The sequence below is a fragment of the Theropithecus gelada genome, chromosome 14 (assembly GCF_003255815.1).
Source record: "Theropithecus gelada isolate Dixy chromosome 14, Tgel_1.0, whole genome shotgun sequence".
Taxonomy (NCBI): Eukaryota; Metazoa; Chordata; class Mammalia; order Primates; family Cercopithecidae; genus Theropithecus; species Theropithecus gelada.
The window spans coordinates 120,327,715-120,349,506 of record NC_037682.1 but is presented as its reverse complement, the minus strand read 5'-3'; the positions used below and the strand labels follow the sequence as shown (position 1 = coordinate 120,349,506).

The 21,792-nt window shown below is 34.8% G+C and overlaps 1 protein-coding gene across 1 annotated transcript in view; it reads left to right on the top strand.

Moving 5' to 3' along the window:
- Positions 1–21,792, top strand: part of ARHGAP32 (Rho GTPase activating protein 32) — a 226,583-nt gene that overhangs the window by 54,627 nt on the left and 150,164 nt on the right. The window contains exons 3-4 of the mRNA XM_025356879.1: positions 4,714–4,805; positions 6,061–6,145. Coding sequence (XP_025212664.1) covers positions 4,714–4,805; positions 6,061–6,145 — 177 coding nt within the window. The remainder of the gene's footprint in view (positions 1–4,713; positions 4,806–6,060; positions 6,146–21,792) is intronic.

The window sequence follows — 21,792 nt, the reverse complement described above, 5'->3', positions numbered from 1 at the left end:
ACACTGGTTTTCTATTTTATTTTTAATTTGGGCTTTTTGGCAGATGTGCACTGTTACTTCATTGTGGTTTTATTTTGCATTTTCTTGATGAATAATGGTACCGAGTAGCTTGATTATTGACTATAAGTATTCTGTTTTGTGAAATACCTGTTGAGATTTCTTTTTTCCCAGTTTAAAAATTGGATTATTAGTTATTTTGTTACAAGGAGTTCTTTATATATGTTGAGTATAAGTTCCTTGTTTGTAATTTTGATGCCATTGAATGTATTAATTTTTTTCTCTTCAGAGTTTTTTTTTTTGCTTCTTGTTACTTAGCTCAGATTTATTATTCTGTGTTTATTTTTAGAAGAATTATTATTTTTCATATTGAATTTCCATCCTGAATTAATTTTTGCATATTAAGATGGAAGTTTTATTCTTAATTTTTGCTTACTTTTAAAAACTGCGCCGTTCCTGTTTATTGGCAGTGCTGTTCTTTTGAATTGCGTCGGCTCCTTTGTCATAAATAAACTTTTATTGTATCCGTGTGGGCCTGTTTTGGACTGCATTATATTTCATTCATTTATTTGTCCTTAACTCTGGTGGCACTTTGTCTTACTGAGTATTGCTTTTTAATAAGTCTTGAAATTAGAAGGTCTAAGTAAGGCCTCCAACTTCGAGGTTTATAATTAATGGAAAGCTATTAAATATCTTGGCATATTATGTCCTACAAATATGACTAGCTTTAACTTAATTAAAAAAAATTGAAGATAGAGAATATAAGATGAAAACAGTGTTACACACAATAATAACTACATACCCACCAAAATGTGAAATTAGGTTCAATTCTTTTATCTTGTTAATTTTAAAACAAAGGTGAAGAAGTACCTATCAGAATGAAAACAGTAAAAAGATTCAATAGTATTTGATGTTTGTGAGGTGGTCAGAAAGTAGGCACTCTTACGCATGCTTGGTAGCAGTGTGAATTAGATCAGGCCCTCTGGAAGATCATTGAGCAGTGTGCTTCAAACAGTAAGGGTAAAATATTTTTAATCATAAAATTAGAGCTATTAAAATGACTCTTTGTTAACTGTAGACTTTCATAGATAATAATGTCATCTAGGGGAATTAAAAATCAGAGATAAAATCATTATGTACTTTTCTAGGGTAGTTAACAATGCTCAGTTTCTTTGACTGTTTTCCTTGAAGGATGCTAAACTTTAGTGTTGTAATGGGGATTGTGGATGTCAAATGTTAGTAAAGTATGTACGCATGTTATTCCATTGGCTTCATGCTCAAGAAATTTACCCTCTTGATGAATGGAAAGGTCTTTTATTAGAGAACACTACATGGCAGTTTGCATTAAAAGATGAATAAAAATATAATGAAATGCTCCAATATACTGTATACAGGATAAATCCTTTGAAAGATTAATGAAGGAAAGTATCAACATTTGGCAAAATTATCAGTATAGGATTAAATGGACTAGGTGGATTTGAATTGGATTTTGAGGATAAAGTTGTATAGGCAGGGATAATGAACATGCTGAATTATATAGTGTAAACAAGTAGGGAAGAGTGAGGAGATAAAAATTGTTATTGAATCCGTTAATTTCCTTAATCTTTTGGTCTAATTTTCTAGGATGCCAGTTAATCGTTAGAGATAGACACATAGAGCGTTTAAATGTAAATGGTGTGTGCTTTTCTGAACATAAGTTCAGTTGTCTTTTGAGGTCTTTTGAATGTTCTGTTGATGAATGGTGCTTTTACTGTGTTGATGATATTATAAACTCTTATTTTGGAAGCATAATTAAGTGATAATTATAACATGAAAAAATAGGAAAAATTATTTTTATGAATGAATATCAGTTAATGAACTATTTTCTAAAAAAGAACTTCCTTAATCTTTGGTTTGGAGCAACAGAATAACTCAAGTATGTGCTCTCAATAGAAATTTAAGGTAATTTATTTTATTTTTAAAATATGTAGATGAAAATATTAGTTCATCAGGTGATCGAATAATAGTACAGTATTTTCCTTTCAATTCCACTGGCTTCATCTTAAAAGAGTAAATGATAAAACCTTGTGATGTTAAAGTGTATTGTATTTGTTCATTCACAAAAATATACTGAGAGCCTAGGATATTCCTGGAACTTTTCCGTGCTGTAGGAAAATATTGCTGAACAGAACATACATGGTCACAGGCTAGTTGAACTATTGATTCAGACATATTTTCGTGAATCCTCTGAAGCTTTTTGGACCCTTGTTTGGTTCACTGGCCTAATTATTATCATTTTGTCTTTTTAGGCAGAGATTTTCCTGTCAGACCCTTTTGCGTAACCTGTGGATTTACCTTTGGGTCATGTTTCCATCTACAGCCCAGTCAGTTGTGGTTGCAGAGGTGTGTGGTACATGATGTTCCTCCCTCGTGCGGATTATAGGCTGGGCAGGTTTTCTTGTTTTCTCCTTAGATGTGTTTAGGAACAGTGGCCTCCCTAGCTAGCACATAGCTTGCTAACGTTTCAATTTCCAGTCTACCAATTACATCATCTCCATTTATTAACTCAGTCTAGTGGATTCTTTTTTATTCTTTTATATTTTTAAGTCAATTTATGAACAATGCAGAATAGTGAAAAGCCACCTTATCAGAAATGTTAATAAGTATTTAAGCTTGGCAAACCTGTTATGTCAAGTAAATTTTGGTGCACAAACATCATAAAAGATGAAAGAGTATTGTCACACTTTCACTTTTTTTTTAAAATGGCAAAACCAGATGATCCAGGTTGTTGCAGAATATTGCATGAAAAAGTACTTTCAGTTGAATGACCAATTGGAGAATACTGTATTTCCTTTTTTGTCCTTTGAAATATCTTGTTCACTCAGTTCTTAATACTCAATACTGTATTCATCTAGGATATTATAATTAGTCTGATGTATCATGTACGTGATTGTTTTGCCATCTTTATTAGAGTCTAGAGTGCTGTTGTCTCTTTGTACCCACCTTTTCATGTATCTATTCATTATAAGATATCTTTCTTTGTCAGTGTTTTTCTCTTTTCTATAAGTGAAAGAAAACGAAAACTATTGAATTAATGAATATGTTAAATGAAAGTGAAATGGACTAGAAAGATGGTGTCTCCAAGCTTTTTAAATACCTTCTTGAAAGATGAGGCGATTTGGGCAACACAGTATAAAAACTGGGTGATAATTTATTTCACTACAGCACCAACCTTGGAGGACAGGGCTTTGCGAACTTTACCTTGTTGGGTGCCTGTTTTTGCAAATCAAGTTTTTTTGGAACATGGCTGTGTTTGGTCATTTACAAGTGGCTACTTTTACACTACAATAGCAGAATTGAATAGTGGCAAAGATACTGTGGCCCACAAACCTAAAGTATTTACCGGCTGGCTCTTTAAGAAAAAGTTTGTCAACTCTTTTTCTAGGATATTATCTCATTTTCCCTTTTTTAAAATATACTTTTTATTTTAGTCTTAAATTTTTTTTTCTAGTGTGATAGGGTATACTTGGATGCTGATCAGTACTGATGAAATAATACCTAGGATTATGAAGTAACTTTGTTTCAAGATAGAGGAAAGATAAGACAAGATATTATCTTATATTTATAAAAAGTTTCATTGAATCCATATGATAGCTGTGCAAGATGGAATGAGTTCTGTTTCATTACTAAAGAATATAATAATACTCTGTTTTCTTTGGGAGACCTATAAGAAGGAATAAAAATACATCTAAGAAGGCTTGATCATGAAATATCAACCCTTATAAATAGTTAAATTTGCTAAAAAACAAAAAACCCTCAAAAAGAAAAAATGAACCCAGCACGTTCACGTTGTGATGACGTAACAAGGTTTCATTCTCATAAATTCATACATTGTTACCTCATATCTTTGAAAAGTCCTATTTAAAAAAAAAACAAACATGTATCTAAACTGTCTGGCTTTTTTTTTTTTTTCTCCCAAGAAAACATTACAGAAGTTAAGGTTGTGATTCTCCGCCCAACTTACTTTAACTGCTTATCCCACATTATTCTCGCCTATTGAGTCATGTGGCATGGGCTATCATAATTCAGCTTAAGTTTTTTTAAATTATAAATCATAGGTATTATAGCACAAAATTTATTTTTAAGATAGATATTTGGAATTGACTTTTATTTTGTCCAGAGTGTTAAGAACTTTTTGATTTTTCATTTTGTTTTTTTAAAAATGATATACCTGATTGTGTCACTGAAGTGAAGAATTCACCACTGTGAAAACTATGATAGACTAAGGAGTAATTTGGAAGTATTTATATACATGTCATGTTCAGATTTTGGTGTGAGAAATACATGTTTTAATCTCTTAATTTCTATGTTTATATTAACATTTTAATGTTTATTATTTTAACCAAGGTTATTTTATTCCAGCAACTTTCAGGGGAAATTTTAATTCATATTGAGATATATAATAGCTGGTTTTGAAATCTGATTACAAAAGCATGAAGATTCTTATTCTCACAGAAAAATTTCCCTTATACAGTAAAGCTGAATATTTAAATCAGGTGAATAATTTATATTCTTAATAATTAAAACTCAAGTAAGTCATAATTTTAAGATTATTAAACCAAGATATATTTTGTAGGTAAAAAGTCAGAAGAACTATTAACATAAATCATAACCTGCTTTTTAAAAAAGTATAATACTAAAGGAATAGTCATAAATATTTTGTCTTTATTTTTTAAGGCAAGAGGCGCAGATGTTCCTGAGATTCCTGGAGATCTTACTCTTAAGACGTGTGGCAGTACAGCCAGTATGAAGGTTAAGCATGTGAAAAAGTGAGTACAACTTTACAGTGGGTTCTAAATGAATTCCTATGAATGGAAATCAGTTCTTTAGTTCTCTTAAAACTTTTATTTAGACTTTTTACAAAAATATGCTGTTACTGTGCAATTGTTAATCCTTAAATTATGACTCAGCAGTGGAATAGGCCTACAGATTATCCACTCATCTAAAATATACTTTATTTTTGTTCTTGAAGCAACTTATGTCATTTTCTGTTATGTTACAGTTGTTTGATAGGTACAATCTAACCATGTCATTCTTGGTACACTTAGTGCATGCTCTCATTCATTCAGAAATACCAGCTTTATTGTCTGAGTTATGAGATTATTAGATTTCAGGTTTGCCTTTGAGGAGCATGAAGTAGATGCCAAGAGTTGACTATTAAGTGAAATACAGGTTGAGCATCCCTAATCTGAAGCTGTGAAATCCAGAGTGCTCCAAAATGTGAAACTTTTTGAGTGCCAACATGGTAGCACAAATGGAAAATTTCACACCTGACCTTACGTGAGTGTTCGCAGTTAAAATTTTGTTTCATGCACAAAATTATTTAAAATATTGTATAACATTACCTTCAGGCTGTATATAAAATGTATATGAAATATAAATGAATTTTTTGTGTAGACTTGGGTCCCAGCCCCAAGATATCCCATAGATACAAGCAAATATTCCAAAATCTGAAAAAATCTGAAATCCAAAATTCTTCTGGTCTCTGTGTCATTTCGAATAAGGGCTATTCATCCTGTACCTGAAGCTAATCAGTTTTAAACAGGAAAACCATCTTTTCACTTGGTAGAGTTAGATAGCCATGCTTCATGTGTAAGCAGAGGAAAGACAAGGATAAACATGTTCATTCTGCGTCCAGGTCCACCACTCCAGGACTGATGGGCTGTGACAACATTCACAGGTAAAATCCGGTTTCGTACTTTGTGTTGAGAATGCTGCTCTGGTTAGAAGCTGGCTGTTCACAGTTTCCATAACATTTGCTGAAAATAACAGTGTTTCTTTGGACATTGATTTGGGTCAACAATAGGAGATACGGTGATGCTTTTTCTATTTTTGGTTTTGTTCTGTACACATCTGATTCAGTGTATTTTTAAGAGGATTTGTGTGGATATGTGTGGCTCATGTGCATGTGCTTACTAAATATTTTTGCTTGCATGAGCTTTTAAATCCATTGTATTTTCCCCTTAAACTTAGTAATTTTTACTATTTCACTATCTTGTTTTTTATTTATTTCATGTGTTTCAGGTTACCCTTCACTAAAGGTCACTTTCCGAAGATGGCTGAATGTGCGCATTTCCATTATGAGAATGTTGAGTTCGGCAGCATACAGGTATATTGAAATATTTCTTACATCCTGATTTAAGATTTACATATCTACCTTTATATCTATATGCTTATCTGTATATCTGCATCTAATAGATGACACTTTGAAGTAGTTTTTTTTAAATTGATGTCTGATTGGTTGAGGTAAAATCTTCTCTTCTGTTGACAAATACTTGATGTCACGTTGACATATAAAAGTAACCATCACGCTAACATGTATCAGTTAAGGAAAATCAGTCCTATCCCCCTCTGTTTTCCTATATCATGTCCATATGTCCATGGCTTTGTGTAGTGACTTTCTATTCTGACCTTATGTAACCTTGTCTTAATTAATTGTTGTGCACTTTGATACTTGGTAGATTAAAGTGTTCTCACTTTATTCTTTTTCAGAAATGTTTTTACTGTTACTGCTTTTGCATTTACATACAAATTATTGAATCTAACTTGACATCAAGCTACATACTTTGCTCTTATTATATCATTGGCAGCTTAATGTCCTTTGTACATTATATCTGTATTAATGTGAAAAAACTATTAAAAACTTAAAAAATAGCCAGATTGTGGTTATTTAAAAAATTATATTTTCCCAGGGGAACAGAAACCACTCTTTACATTGTCTTTTCAAAATAGGCTAATAGAAAAAAAAGTCTTGATTTCTACACGCAACATGGAGAGGTAGTCCACTTCCTGTCCTTGCCCTGACCACCGTCTGTCCAGAAGAAGACTCATGAGACATGATTGATTTGTGTCACAGTGTGCTACGTTTTGTAATTTTATTTCATAAACAAGTGAGATGAATTTGATCTATAGGATTTATGAAAGTGAAGGATATTTCTATTTCAAATAAATTGACAGTTTAAAATAGCACTAGAGATTTATAATGCTGTGACATCAAACAAAGGATATTTTGTTCCATTAGTGTGTATGTCCTTGGGACTGCAGTTATCATGATAAATTTCTTAGGTCAGGAAGAGCTGATTAAGAAAACAGTAATGAGTACATTTTTCATTTTGTGACTGTTAAGCATTTGATGTATCTGTTTGAGTGATTTAGTTTACTCAGCTTGCAATTCAGCTAAACTATTTTCTACTTAATTTATTTTGCTTTTTTTTTTTGATCTTTACAAGATTGAATGAGCTCTTTTGGAGGCGGTAAACATTGTAAGGAGTTTTAGCAAAGTGAAAAGAAATAGGACGCTAGAGATCTAAAACCAAAGAATATTTAAAGTTAACATTATATGAAAGGTTAGGAAATCTCTAAAGCATCTGATTTAAAATAAAAACAGAGCTATTATTGGTAAGCATTGTATAATGAAATAGAAAAAGCACTGGCCTTAGTTCACAAACATAGATTCTAATTTTCTTTTTGCTTCTTAGGAAGTTTATGACCTTGGGCAAGTAGCTTAGCCTCTTTGGTTTTATTTCCTTTATGAGGTGAATGAGGTTGTGCTAAATAGTATCATAGTTCTAAACTTTTATTATTTTATATTTAAAGAGTTTATAATGGCTGCATTGAGGATGTGGGTAGGGAATAGACAGTTGTTACTCAGCTGCGTTTGGCTCTCTTGAGATTTTGTTAAATGCCTGTTATTAGAGTCCAGTTCTCTTAATTGGAGACTGTGTCTCATTTTTATGGGGAGAACACATTAGGGAGACTTTCTACCAATGAACAGACCTGTAATCTTCATTTTAGAGGGTCATACCGTGTTTCACTTTCTCGATTGCACTTACTTCAACCCTGTAAAATTCCATTACTCAGGCAGAAGAGGGAAAAAAGATATGATACTAAGTCCGTGTGTGACCCTGCATATATGAGGTGTATGAGTGAGATGTTTGAGGATTGTATTGATTGACCACGAGGCCTCTGGAGTATGGAAGATAGGGGTGGTTCAGAGGAAACCAGCCCAGCTGCACCTTGCTGGGCCACACCGGAATCATCTTTGTCTGTTGACTGTGCTCTCTTTGGCGCACCTTTCCTGCCAAGTTTTGTCCTGCCTCTGTTCTGTGTCTTTGGAGACTGGCCTCTACATACCACGTCTACCAGTTTTGCTTGCCTTCTGTTTCTGGATGAATTCAGCCCATGTCAGATACCATCAGGAGGAAAACATTAGTTTTCATTAACTAAGTTGTGTAGCAAAAGAACTGTAATAGTATCCTGACTTGACTTACATGCTTATGTTTTTTTTTAATCTTGGGTTGCTGTTCTCTCTTTGGCTAGTATAAGGTTTTACATTTTGATGGACCTATTGAATGCCATTTAAAGAAAAAAACAGTAATATTAACCTCTAAACAATCCTGCGTTCTATCTGCTACAAGCAGTTAAAGTTTATATGTCTCAGTTCTTATTCTTTATCATTTTATAAACATCTTGCTTTTTACACAGGTAAATATTAGCACATTTGATTCTAAACATGTTTATGGAAAATGAATCCTTTATTTTCAATATAAGGTTGGAATATGTTCTGAAGAGAAAACAAGTAAGACAACTTAGTAAAATGTATCAATAATAGATCATCAGTTGTTCGCTGGGCAGCTCTAGTATAAATCAGTAGGTTGTTCATACTGTCACTCGGCCAACTTGGTTGTTGCTTTTCATATGTACCAATTCTGGAACATTCTGCAGTGACATACCTTCTCTTTTTTACTCTGATCTTAGAAATTTCTCTTTGATTTACAGATTTATTGTCTTTGTGTTTACAGCTCTTCCTTCTCTTCAGATCTGAAAGTTGGTAATTGCCATTGGCCATCATATCCTAGTATGACAGAGATGTTAACGTCTTCTACATTTTAAACATCCGGACAAAATAATCTTTAACTTTTGGGCTTTTAGTTCTGGAATGAAATAGTTATTTTTTATTTTTTTATTTTTTTATTTTTTTGAGACGGAGTCTCGCTCTGTCGCCCAGGCTGGAGTGCAGTGGCCGGATCTCAGCTCACTGCAAGCTCCGCCTCCCGGGTTTACGCCATTCTCCGGCCTCAGCCTCCCGAGTAGCTGGGACTACAGGCGCCCGCCACCTCGTCCGGCTAGTTTTTTGTATTTTTTAGTAGAGACGGGGTTTCACTGTGTCAGCCAGGATGGTCTCGATCTCCTGACCTCGTGATCCGCCTGTCTCGGCCTCCCAAAGTGCTGGGATTACAGGCTTGAGCCACCGCGCCCGGCCAAAATAGTTATTTTTAATCCTATATGTTAGAAATTCCAATGATCAATTTTGTTTAGTCTGAAAGACACAGTTGCTTAAAAAACAATTTAGACGTAAGTCAGTACTTTTACTGGGTCAGTACTGTCATTACCATATAATGATATATAATGTACAAACGACATTTTTATGATCTCTCCTTTGAATTCCAGCCTTGTATATCCAGCTGACTTCCCTGCATCTTCACTTGGATGCCTAATAACAGCACAATCATTGCAGCATGTCCAGAACAGTCTTTCAGACCTGCTCTTTCTGCTGACTTCCCATCTTGGTAAATAGCAATTCTATCCTTTCAGTTCCTGAGGCCAGCCAAGAACCGTGGAGCATCTTGGACATCTCTCTTTCCGTCAGTCTTCACATCCAGTCCATCAGCAGGTTTTTTGGCTCCATCTTTAAAATAAATCCAGGATCTAACCATGCCCACCTGCTTCTCTGCTATCACCTTACACTAAAGCATTGTCTTTTGGGAGGATTATTTCAATAGACTTCTATAGTTGGCACAGCAGCAAGAATGATTCTTTTCAATGTAAGTCCAATCATGTCACTTTTTAAAAACTCTCCAGTTAGTGTTCATCTTATTCAGAGTAAAAGTCAGATTTCTTAAACTTTTCTACAAGGATTTACAGAATGTACCCTTACTTTTCCGACCTCATCTTTCTTCTCTTCCCCTTGGACAGGGTGATCCAGCCACAGTGGCCTCTTTGTTTTCTGCCAGTATGTGTACCCCCTTCTCAGGGCCTTGGTACTTTTTGTTTCCTCTACTTAAAGTGCTCCTTTAGGAGAGCCACACACCTTGCTGCCTCCTCTTTTAAAAGTACTTGCTCCAGTGCTGTCTTCCCAGACTGCACCTTCCTTACATAAGATTGCAACTCTAGTCAGTGGCTTTCCTCATCTCCCTCTCGTTTATTTCCCTCCATACCGCTTAACACCATTCGGCATGCTAATATTTTATTATTTATTTTCTTCCCCTCAACATCTAGAACAGTGGTTGACACATTAAAAACTACTCAATGAATATTTGTTTAATGAATAATAGATGAATGAGATGAATGGATGCATGAGTTTATATTTGAAGAAGAGATACAATTGGTTTTAAAAATGCTGTTTTACTATTTTGTTTTTATTTATCATTTTAAATTTGTTCTTATATGATAAGAATATATATTCCTTATGAGTGTTTATTTATTATAAAACAAATTATGTAACCATCCTGTTTAAGTCTCAGTTTGGTTCCTTCAGTTGTAATGTGTGGTATAGGACAGATATTATGCTGAGGAGAAAGGTGCTGGTGTGGTGTAGAATGGGTATGGCCAGCTGCTGCAGTTAGCCTGGGTCTTGCTTTCCTTATCTTCACACTGAAAAGGAAGTACGGTTACTAGATACACTAGAATACTAGGTGACAGCTAATGTTCCTTCAAGCTAAGAAATTGTAGGTGAACTATGAGTTCTGATTCAGGTTGTGATAAGGTGAAGAGGAAAAGAGATATAACAGCACAGGGGAGGAGAAGTTGTATCATGCCATATTCTTATTTTAGTCTGCTTCCATAGAGCTTGAATAAACTATTAATATCTGTAAAAATTAGTACAGATAATTGCTCATGTCATAGAAGTAGCTTGTTGAAACATCTTTATATTCCTGGGACACGTTATGCTGAGTTATATATATATATTTAAAAGTAAATTCCTTTTTTACACTCTACTAAGATTTTATAATTTCTGCATCTATGTTTATTGGTGGAGTTAACCTGTGTGCTATACTTGTCCCACTAGCCTAAGACTGGGGAATTTCTGCTCCCCTGTCCCATTCTCCACCCCTTTAAAATAAATGTACTGGAATATTTTGTACATTTCCTGTTAAAACCTTTTGAAACTGGTTCCCAATTGGGGACTTAATCTTTATCATCTTTACTTACCATTTCAACTTATGATTTGATTATTGCTCATTAGGTTCTTTTGTATCTCCTTAGATCAATTTTTATCGTTTATATTTTCTTAAAAATTGTTCATTTAATGTAGCTTTTTAAATTCATGGGTTATAAGTTGTACACAAGATATTATTAAGTCTTGGTCTTGTCAAGGAACCAGCTTGTGGTTTTACTGATCAACCAAAGTTTTTTTTTCTTTACTTTTCATACCAATAATTTCTAAGTATAACTTTTCTTTTGTTTCTTGAATTGAAAGTTTAGTTTTTCTTATTTTTTTTTCTAGAAAAGAGTTGAGAATAATGTGTATTGCCTACTAGGATTTGCTTCTCAAAAACTAGCTTTGTCATAAACCAACTTTGTCAAATATTAATATTACACTACATATACTACTTAATCTCTTCTTTAGAGAAATAGAATGTAACAGGTATTGTTAATAATTCATTTGTTTTTAGGTATTAATTTTTTAATAAGTGCATTTAAGTTTGGATGTTTTCCTGTGAATAGCACTTTGGCCAAATTCTACAGGTTTGATTCATAAATGTCGTATGTTTAGTTTAGAGAAATTTAAATTTCTAAAAAAAGATAAACAATTACTAGAAGGGGCTTTTTGTTTTGAGTAAAGCCACATGTAGTTTAAAATTCTGAAAATTTATTGTTATTGCACTTATTTTCCCTGTTGTATTATTCTTCAGTCCAAAAACAAAGATTAATTTACATTTTACAAAATATTTTTTAGTAAGCGGAGGGGGAAAGTCTCTTGTAGCAGGCAAAGAAATGACCGGTGTATTGAGTCTGATCAGTTTGAGGCGGCACTGTTCCTGTTGTGCTTTGTGTTGTACCGCCATCTAGTGTGTAGGGTGGCAAAAGGATATGTTTGATTTATATTTTCTTTATCATCTGGTTATCTGAAGTTATCACTTGATGTGTTTCTTTTTATCCAATTTCATACAAAACATTAAGTTAAATTAACCTGAATGGTAGAGTTCAGGTTTTTGTACAAATAAGAAATAGGAAAAGTATGAATTTAATATCTGTGTCTTGAGCTTTCTACACACAAGCTGCCTGCAAGGGGCTTGAAAATGCTGTCGTGGCTTTCTGTCATTGGATGCATTTCTGCCTTGATATTGGGAAATGCGGAAAAAAGTAGTAAAGTTTGACCTGAGTGTAGGAATGTTGAGGGTTAATAATACAAACAATTTTAAAAGCCTGAAGTTCCACCATCCTGGCGAACACAGTGAAACCCCGTCTCTACTAAGAAATACAAAAAATAGCCGGGCGAGATGGCGGGCGCCTGTAGTCCCAGCTACTCGGGAGGCTGAGGCAGGAGAATGGCATGAACCCGGGAGGCGGAGCTTGCAGTGAGCTGAGATCCGGCCACTGCACTCCAGCCTGGGCTACAGAGCGAGACTCCGTCTCAAAAAAAAAAATAAAATAAAATAAAATGAAGTAATCAGAATTGTAATAAAAATACAAGCCAGTATTTATTGAGTATTTTGTGTGAGCCAGGCATTATATCAAGTACTGTTTACACATTGTCTCAATTATGCTCCACAACAATTTCAGGTACAGAAATTTAGCTGAAAAGAGCTTAAGAACTTACTCAAGTTCTTAAACTGTTTAGCAGACTGTATTCGAATCAAGGCAGTCTGACACTAGAGCCATTCTGCGTGTTCTTTTGTATTGCTAGAACAGAATAGACTGACTCAACTAATATTTTAACAAAAAGAAATAAACGATGATTCTGGAATATCTCGCATCTTTAATGTAGTTGAAGGTTAAAAAGTATGATACATAATATTGCAGTGTAACCTTAAGTAATTTCCAGTGTGATCTTAAGTAAATTCTTAATGTCTCTGGTCGTCAGTTTCCTCATTTGTAAAATACAAATAAATGTATCTATTCTAACTATATCACAAAGTGCTATGGGAATTAAATGACATAATTGACATAAGTGACTTTTTTTTTTTTTTTTGAGGCGGAGTTTCACTCTTGTTGCCCAGGCTGGAGTGCAATGGCACGATCTCGGCTCACCGCAACCTCCGCATCCCAGGTTCAAGCAATTCTCCTGCCTCAGCCTCCCTAGTAGCTGGGATTATAGGCATGTGCCACCAGGCCCAGCTAATTTTTGTATTTTTAGTAGAGACGGGGTTTCTCCATGTTGGTCAGGCTGGTCTCGAACTCCCGACCTCAGGTGATCCACCCGCTTCAGCCTCCCAAAGTGCTGGAATTACAGGCGTGAGCCACTGCGCCCGGCCTCATAAGTGACATTTTAAAGTGCTTTAGAGAAAGGCAAAAGTTCTAGGGAAGCACTTAGGTAAAGTCAAATAATCACCTTTAAAATGTGGAAAGTCATACTTGTCCTGATGACCCAAGGACAGTGTTGTCAGGATTGAGGCAGTGGATACTGACTTCACCAGAGTACTTCCTATCAGTTAAGCTTTCATCATTAATAAAAATAAATTAATGAAAAGGTTATCTCTCCCCATTTTGTTCAGACACTTGCAGTTTGAAAAATTGACTTGTACATATTTTCAGTTTAAAAAAATCTTACACAGAAGTACTATTACTACATGTGTAATCATTTGAAATAAAAGCCATGCTAATTTTATTCTCACCCTGGCCACAAAGTTTAGTTTTCCTCAAAAGAAATAAAAATCTTAACCTTACTTTTCTGCATGTTCTGCAGTAATACTCCCTCTTATACAGGGAAATCATTGTCCTTTCAGGGGAGGATTTGAAATGAAATGTTCAGATAGTGAGTTACCAGTTCCACTGTCATCTAAGTACTGGATTTTCACTGTATCTCATTTGAGATTATTCAGTCCAAGAATCAGATGTGTAAAAGTGGTTGGACTGTGAAAAAATATATCTAGAGTGGAGTCAGTCATAATTTACAGGCAGCTTACTTATAGTATTGTTGAGTCTGAAACCGTGAAGAGTCTGAGATGTTTTCCTACTAGTAAGCTAACAAGTTGGCTTGCCACAATTACAGACACACTGCACACATCCTCACTCTCTTTCTCTTTCTCTGTCACCACCCTTTCCCCCAGCAGAAACCTGAAGTCTCTGGACCAGAAATCAAGCCCTTGTTTACTTGAAAAGTAACATATGTTGGTTCCCTAGGCCCTAGTTCTCCATAAAGTGATGTGGTGACAACCAGAGATACCCTGTGTTTACAAGTGGGATTTGGTACCACAAGAGAACTCTGCACTTAGGAAACTTGAAGTTTATACAGGATAGCTGGCATTCCTGCCCATTCTCCTTTCTCAGGATGGAGAGAGAGAGACCTTTGCTCTGGAATGTAAACAAAATCTCTGGGAAAAAGAAGCAAAGATCTGTGTTTCACAAACACCCTGGAATGCAAACATGGCTTGGGGGAGAGAGAAAACCTTTATCTCTGGAGGGCTCCATCTTTAGGGTTACTGGGTTAAGTTCAGTCCCTTAGCCCAGGTGCCAGAGCTCTTGCTTAGAAAGCCCCGACCATGCTGAAATGTAAAAATATGTATGAAGCAGTTTCCTGACAAATATATGTTCTTGAGTGAGAGCATCAGTAAGAAGAGGGGTGTGATTCTGCTGTTGTGTTATTTGGTCTCATTTTTCAGGTATTCTTCACAGTGAACTGATGGTGATTCTAGTGTTTAAAGATGAGCACATCAGTTGCTTTATCTGATACTCAGCTGAGAAAACAGTGCTCTATTCCAATTCTGGAAAGAAAAACTGTTAGGTCTGTTAAGATGCTTATAGGTCTCTAGCTTTTTCCTGGTAAATCTGAAGGGTAATTTTGCCTTTTATTGATTTTCACCTTATGTGCTGGAAATTAGAACTTACTTCACTTATTAACCATGTAAGATGTAATTCTACTATAGAATTATTCTTCCTCTTGGCATCCTGAACTCAGTAGTTTTAAAGTAGTGTTTTATTAGGAGGTTGAAGGTAGGGTGGGTGGACCACCTAATATCATACAACAGAAATTATTTTTTGTGTCTCCACGTCTGCTACACAGGCTGTGAGGTGAAAGAAAACTTGTTTACAAACCCCATAGGTATGACACAGTGAAACTGCAGCCATTACAGAACTACAAAAGATGAATAAAAGAAAAGAACTCTTTCATTTGCAATCTGTTGATTAGGCTTTGGTGAATGGTTTCTTCTGTGGGTGGGTGGTATATTTTTACCCTGTTCTATGCTACTGATTTCCATTTTCCATATGGAGAAAGAACTTTTCTGAACATTTGAAGACTTGCTGAATAGAGTTGTATTTTTAAAGATCCTAACAACACTAATTGTAATTGGTTTCCATGGTGATAGAAAAGTGAGCTCAATACAGGAAAAATAACTCCAAAGATAGATTTGGAAGAAATTTAGAAATACGGGATTTGGAAATCCTGTTTGCCATTTCTAATAGATGAAGGACTGAAATATTATTAAATTGAAAGAAGTGAAAATTATTTAAATCACTGAGTTCATGTCATAAATTTCTACAGGCAAATATAGTTCAGTCCTTCATAGTGTATAGTCTTTGTACATATAGTTCACATACTGCATAAAATACGTTAATATTCAGACATGTGTATAGGGTGTATTAAAACCCACCGTTCACTTAGCGTAGTTTTATTGAATATCTTCTAGTGCTAGCCACCTATGTGAGTACCACTGATGAAGTAGATAATCTTTCCTCAGAGAAAACAAGTAATATACCAATAAATTCAAGAGAAGAACGGTGTTATAAATGTTGGAAGAGTGCTTATAGGTATTCAGGGGCGAGAGAGATTATGTCCTGTGGCATTCAAAAGTCTTCACCTTTATTGAAGATTGAATAGAATTTGGATATGCAGAGATAATCCTTAGCAAAAAGAACAATGCTGGAGACATCACACTACCTATCTTCAAAATATGAGAAGGCCATTGTAACCTGAACAGAGTGCTGTTGGTATAAAAACAAACATGTAGAGTAATGGAACAGGATACAAAACCCAGAAAGAAATCCACATGTTTACAGCCAAATTTTTTGTATGAAGTTGCCAAAAACATACATTGACAAAGGATACACCCTCTTCAATAAATGTTGCTGGGAAAAGTGGATGTCCACATGTAGAAGAATGAAACTAGACCCTTATGTCTCATCATATAAAACAGTCAACCCAAGATGGATTCAGGACTTAAACGTAAGACCTGAATCTGTAAAACTACTAGAAGAAAACAGAGGAAACACTTCTGGATATTGGTCTTGGCAAAGATTTTATGGCTAAGACCTAAGCACAGGCAACAGAAAGAAAAATAGACAAATGATATCGTATTAAACTAAGAACCTTTTGCACAGCAAGGAAACAATCGACAGTGTCTGAAGAGACAACTGGTAGAGTGGGGGGAAATATTTGTAAATGATATCCCACAAGGGAGTTATACAAGGAATTCAAACAACTCAACAGCAAAAACAAAAACAAAAACCAAAAAATAAAAAACACAAATCTCATTAAAAAGTGAGCAAAGGATAACAATAGAGTTTTCAAAGAAGATATACAAATGGCCAACAGATACATGAAAAATACTCAACATTACTAATCATCAGGGAAATGCAAATCAAAAACCACAATTAGTTATATTATCTTACTCTTGTTAGAATGGCTAGTTTTTAATAACAAAAAATAATAGATGCCAGTGAGTATGCAGAGAAAAGGGACCTCTTAAACACTGTTGTCAGGAATGTAAATGAATACAGGCACTATTTGAAACAGTATGGAGATTTCTCAAAAAACTAAAAATAGAACTACCATATGATCCAACCGTTACACTACTGCATATGCATCTAAAGGAAAGTAAATCAGTGTATCAAATTGATACCCGCGTTCCCATGTTTATTGCAGCACTATTTACAATAACAAAGATATGAAATCATTTATTGCAGCACTATTTACAATAACAAAGATATGAAATCAACCCACCTGTCTCTCCACAGACGAATGGTAACTATGTGTATATACATATACACACACCATACTCTCTCTATATATATGCAATCGCATACTCTTTGGCCACAAAAGAGAATGAAATTCTGTCATTTGCAGCAACATGGATGGAACTAAAGGTCATCGTGTGAAATGAAATAGTCTAGCCACAGAAAGACAAATATTGTATATTCTCACATGTGGAATCTAAAACACTTGATCTAATAGAGGTAGAGAGTAGAATAACAGTCTGAGAAGGGGCAACATGATGAAGAAGTTTGATTAATGGGAAGAGACACGCAGTTAGATAGAAGGTGTAAGTTATAATGTTCAATACCAGAGTAGGATGACTATAGTTAACAACCATGTATGTATATTTCAAAGTAGCTGAAAGAGAGATCTTGAAATGTTTCCAACACTTAAAAATGGTAAATACTTAAGGTGATGGAAATCCCAAATACCCTGATTTGATAATGACGCTTTCTGTGCTTGTAACAAAGTATCACATGTAACTCACACATATGTAAAATATTATGTATCAATTTAAAAATTGTACATTCAAAGACACTATCAAGAGAGTGAAAAGAATCCATTGAATGGGAATAATGCAAATCATATATCTGAAGCAAATTATATGTAGAACTACTACAACTCAACAACAAAATATCAACAACCCACTTCACAAATCAGCAAAGGGTTTGAGCAGATATTTTTCCAATTTTTCCAAAGAAGATATGGAGGTGATCAACAAACATATAAAAATATTCTAGTCTATTCATTATTGAAAGGTCATATTGAACTCAACTAGTGCTTTTGTAGAACTGCTTATTTCTCCTTTCAGTTCTGTCATGTTTGCTTTATATATTTTGGTGCTCTTTTGCTTCTAATTGTTTCTAATTGTTATATGTTCTTGATGAATTTTCTCATTTCATCAATATATAATGTTCATTTTTGTCTTAATGTCTATTTTGTCTGATATTAGTATAGCTACCCAGGTCTTTTTGCTTTTCATCTACATGGAATATAATTTTTCATCTTTTCATTTTCAACATATTTGTATCTTTGGATCTAAATTGAGTCTCTTGTAGAAAGCAAGTAGTTGGATTGTGTTTGTTTTTAATCCATTCTCCATCTCTCCCTTATGATTGTAGAGTTTACTCTATTTACATTTGTAGTAATTACTCTTAAGGAAGGACTTACGCCATTTTGCTGTTTGTTTTCTATATGTCCTACAGTTTTTGCCCCTATTTTGGCTGTTACTGCCTTCTTTCTTATTTAATTGAATTAGTGACATGTTTTGATTCTCTTCTCATTTTTTCCTGTGTTCATTCTATATGGCTGTTTTCTTTATGGTTACCACAGTGATTACATAGAACATCTTAAAATTATAACAGTTTATTTTGAATTTATGCCAACTTAACTTCAATTCCATACGAAATCTCTTTTCTTTTTTATTTTGAAACAGAGTTTTGCTCTTGTTGCCTAGGCTGGAGTGCAGTGGCATGATCTTGGCTCAGTGCAACCTCCGCCTCCCAGGTTCAAGCAATTCTCCTGCTTCAGCCTCCCAGGTAGCTGGGATTACAGGCATGTGCCACCACATCTGGCTAATCTGTTATATTTAGTAAAGACGGGGTTTCTCCATGTTGGTCAGGCTGGTGTTGAACTCCTGACCTCAGGTGATCCGCCTGCTGCGGCCTCTCAAAGTGCTAGGATTACAGGCGTGAGCCACCGCGCCCGGCCCAAAACCTCTACTTTTATACAGCTCAATTGCCTCATTAAGTTATTGATGCCACAGATTACATCTTTATATATCATGTGCCCAATAACATATACATTTATGCATGAGTCTTTTAAATAACATAGAAAGCAAAAAGTGGGGTTCTAAACCAGAGTTTCAGTATTATTGGTGTGTGTTTGTCCATGTGTTGACCTTAACTGGAGATCTTTCTGTTTTCATATGGCTTCAAGTTACTGTCTGGTGTCCTTTTATATCAATGTTAAGAACTTGGTTAGCCTTTCTTGTGGGGTAGGTCTAGTGTTGGTCAGCCCTTTCAGTTCTATTTTTTGGGGGAAATCTGTGAATGTTTTAATTTCCCCTTTATTTTTGAAGGATAGTCTTGCTGGATATAGAATTGTTAGTTGACTAGGTTTTTCTTTCAGCAGTTTAAATATATCATCCCTCTGCCTTTTGGCCTCAACATTTCAGCTGAGAAAAGAGCTTATAATGTTTTTGAGGATCACTTATATGCGACCAATTGCTTCTTTTTTGCTGCCTTCAAGAACTTCTCTTTGACCTTGTCTTTTGAAAATTTTATTATAGTGTGTCTTGGTGTGGAACTCTTTGGATTTTGGATGTGCACATTTACGTCTTTCATCACATTTGGAATGATTTTGGCCATTATTGTTAAAAATAATATTTGCCCCATTCTCTCTTTTTCATTCTTAGATTTCCATAATGCAAGAGTTGGTCCACTTGATGGGTCTCATAGGTTTTTTAAAGCACTGATTAATTTTTTAAATTATTTTTTCTTTCTGTTCATTACATTTTATACTTTTACTTCTCTTATCTTTAAGGTGACGGATTCTTTCCTCTTGCTCAAATTTGTTGCTGAGCTATCTAGTGAATTTTTGTTTTCTTTTTCAACTTTTATTTTAGATTCAGGGAGTACACGTATAAATGTATTTATTACCTGGGTATATCATGTGATGTTGAGGTTTAGGGTCCAAATAATCCTATCATCCACGTACTGAGAATAACACCCAAAAGTTAGTTTTTAAATCTTTTCCCCACTGCCTCCCTCCCCTATCTGGTAGTCCCCAGTGTCTTTTGTTACCATCTTTATTTCCATAAGTACCTGATGTTTGGCTCCGACTTATAAGTGAGAGCATGTGATATTTAATTTTCTGCCCCTGTGTTAATTTGCTTAGGATAATAACCACTGGCTGCATTTATGTTGCTGCAAAGGATGTGGTTTTTTCTTTTTTATGACTGTGTAATATTCTGTGGTATGTGTGTACCATATTTTCTTTATCCAGCTCACTTTTGATGGGCACCTACGTTGATTCCATGTCTTTGCTATTGTGAATAGTGCTGTGATGAACATGTGAGTTCATGTGTCTTTTTGGTAGAACAATTTGTTTTCTTTTTTATATATATCCAGTAATGGGATTGCTGGGTCAAATGGTAGTTCTGTTTTAAGTTCTTTTAATCTCCAAACTGCTTTCCAAATGGCTGAACTAATTTACATTCCCAACAACAGTATATAAGCAATTCCTTTTCTCTGCAGCCTCACCAACATCTGTTGTTTTTTGTCTAGTCAGATTTTAACTTTAGTTACTGTACTTTTTGGCCCCAGACTTTGTTTTTTTTTAATACCTTATAGCTTCTTATTAATATTCTTATTTGTTCATACATCCGTTTCTTGATTTCTCTTATTTCTTTGTCCATGGTTTCTTTGAACTTTTTGAATATGTTGTATACAGTTTATTTAGAGTCAAGTCCTATATATAGACTTTTCAGGTACAGTTTTTGTTGATTTACTTATTTTTCCTCTGATGAATCCATGCTTTCCTGTTTCTTTGTATACCTTGTGACTTGTGTGGCATACTGTACATTTGAATATTATAATGTAGTAACTATGGAAATTGGGTTCTCATCTATCCTTGGAGTTTGATTTTTTTTTCATTGTTCATGGCTGCAGTTGTGTTTGTTCAGTGATTTTTTTTTCCAAACTGTCTTAGTGAAGACTATATTCCTTGTCATATGTATTCAGTAAAGTCTTTCTTCTTTTAGCTTGTGCTTAGGTGGTGTTTTGTTAGGGATTTTTTTTTTTTTTTTTTTTGAATGCCAGGAGTGGAAAATAAAAGTCAATGAAAAAGCTTCTTTCTCCAGTCTTTATATGTTGTTTCTGTACTGGAATACTCACTCAGCACCTAGCGAGGCTGTTTACAGGTCTGCCTTAGTCTTCCCTTCATGTTACGCTTATCCTAGAGGTCAGCTAGAGGTGAAAACTTCGGGACTTCTTAGCTTTTTGTGAGTATGCGTCCTACCCTGTGCATGTGCATGCTTTTCAAAATACTTCCATATACCCAGGTACTTTTGAATGCTGTCATTTCCCAGAGATCCTCTCTACTCACCTTTCCCTCCTAGATTTTGGGTTGTCCATTTTATGTCTCAACTATAATTTTTTGCTCCGGATAGTTGTAGAGTTTTCATTTGCCTTACTGTATTTTTAAGCAAGGTTTAATGCTTTTCCTTTCTGAATGAGTTCCATGTTAGGTGAAATGTAGGTAAGCACCTTGCATCAGTTCTTCAGGTAGCCTCTAGAAAGGTTAGAAGAGACAAACAACAGTTTGTGAATAGGGTCTTTCTGTTCGTTCTTGGCCCGGTGAGGGTTGGCATCATCAAGACTACTGCTGAGCCAGAGAGTTTTGGGGTAAGCACAAGTAAAAATGCCACAATGCTTTCCTATTTTGAAGTTGCTTTTTCCTTGATTCAGTGATCTCTTGGTTATTCTAAACCCTATAATGTTTTCTGGAGTACTGAGAAAGTTGACTCTCAGAGATTGTGCTTGGTTTTTGTGATTTTT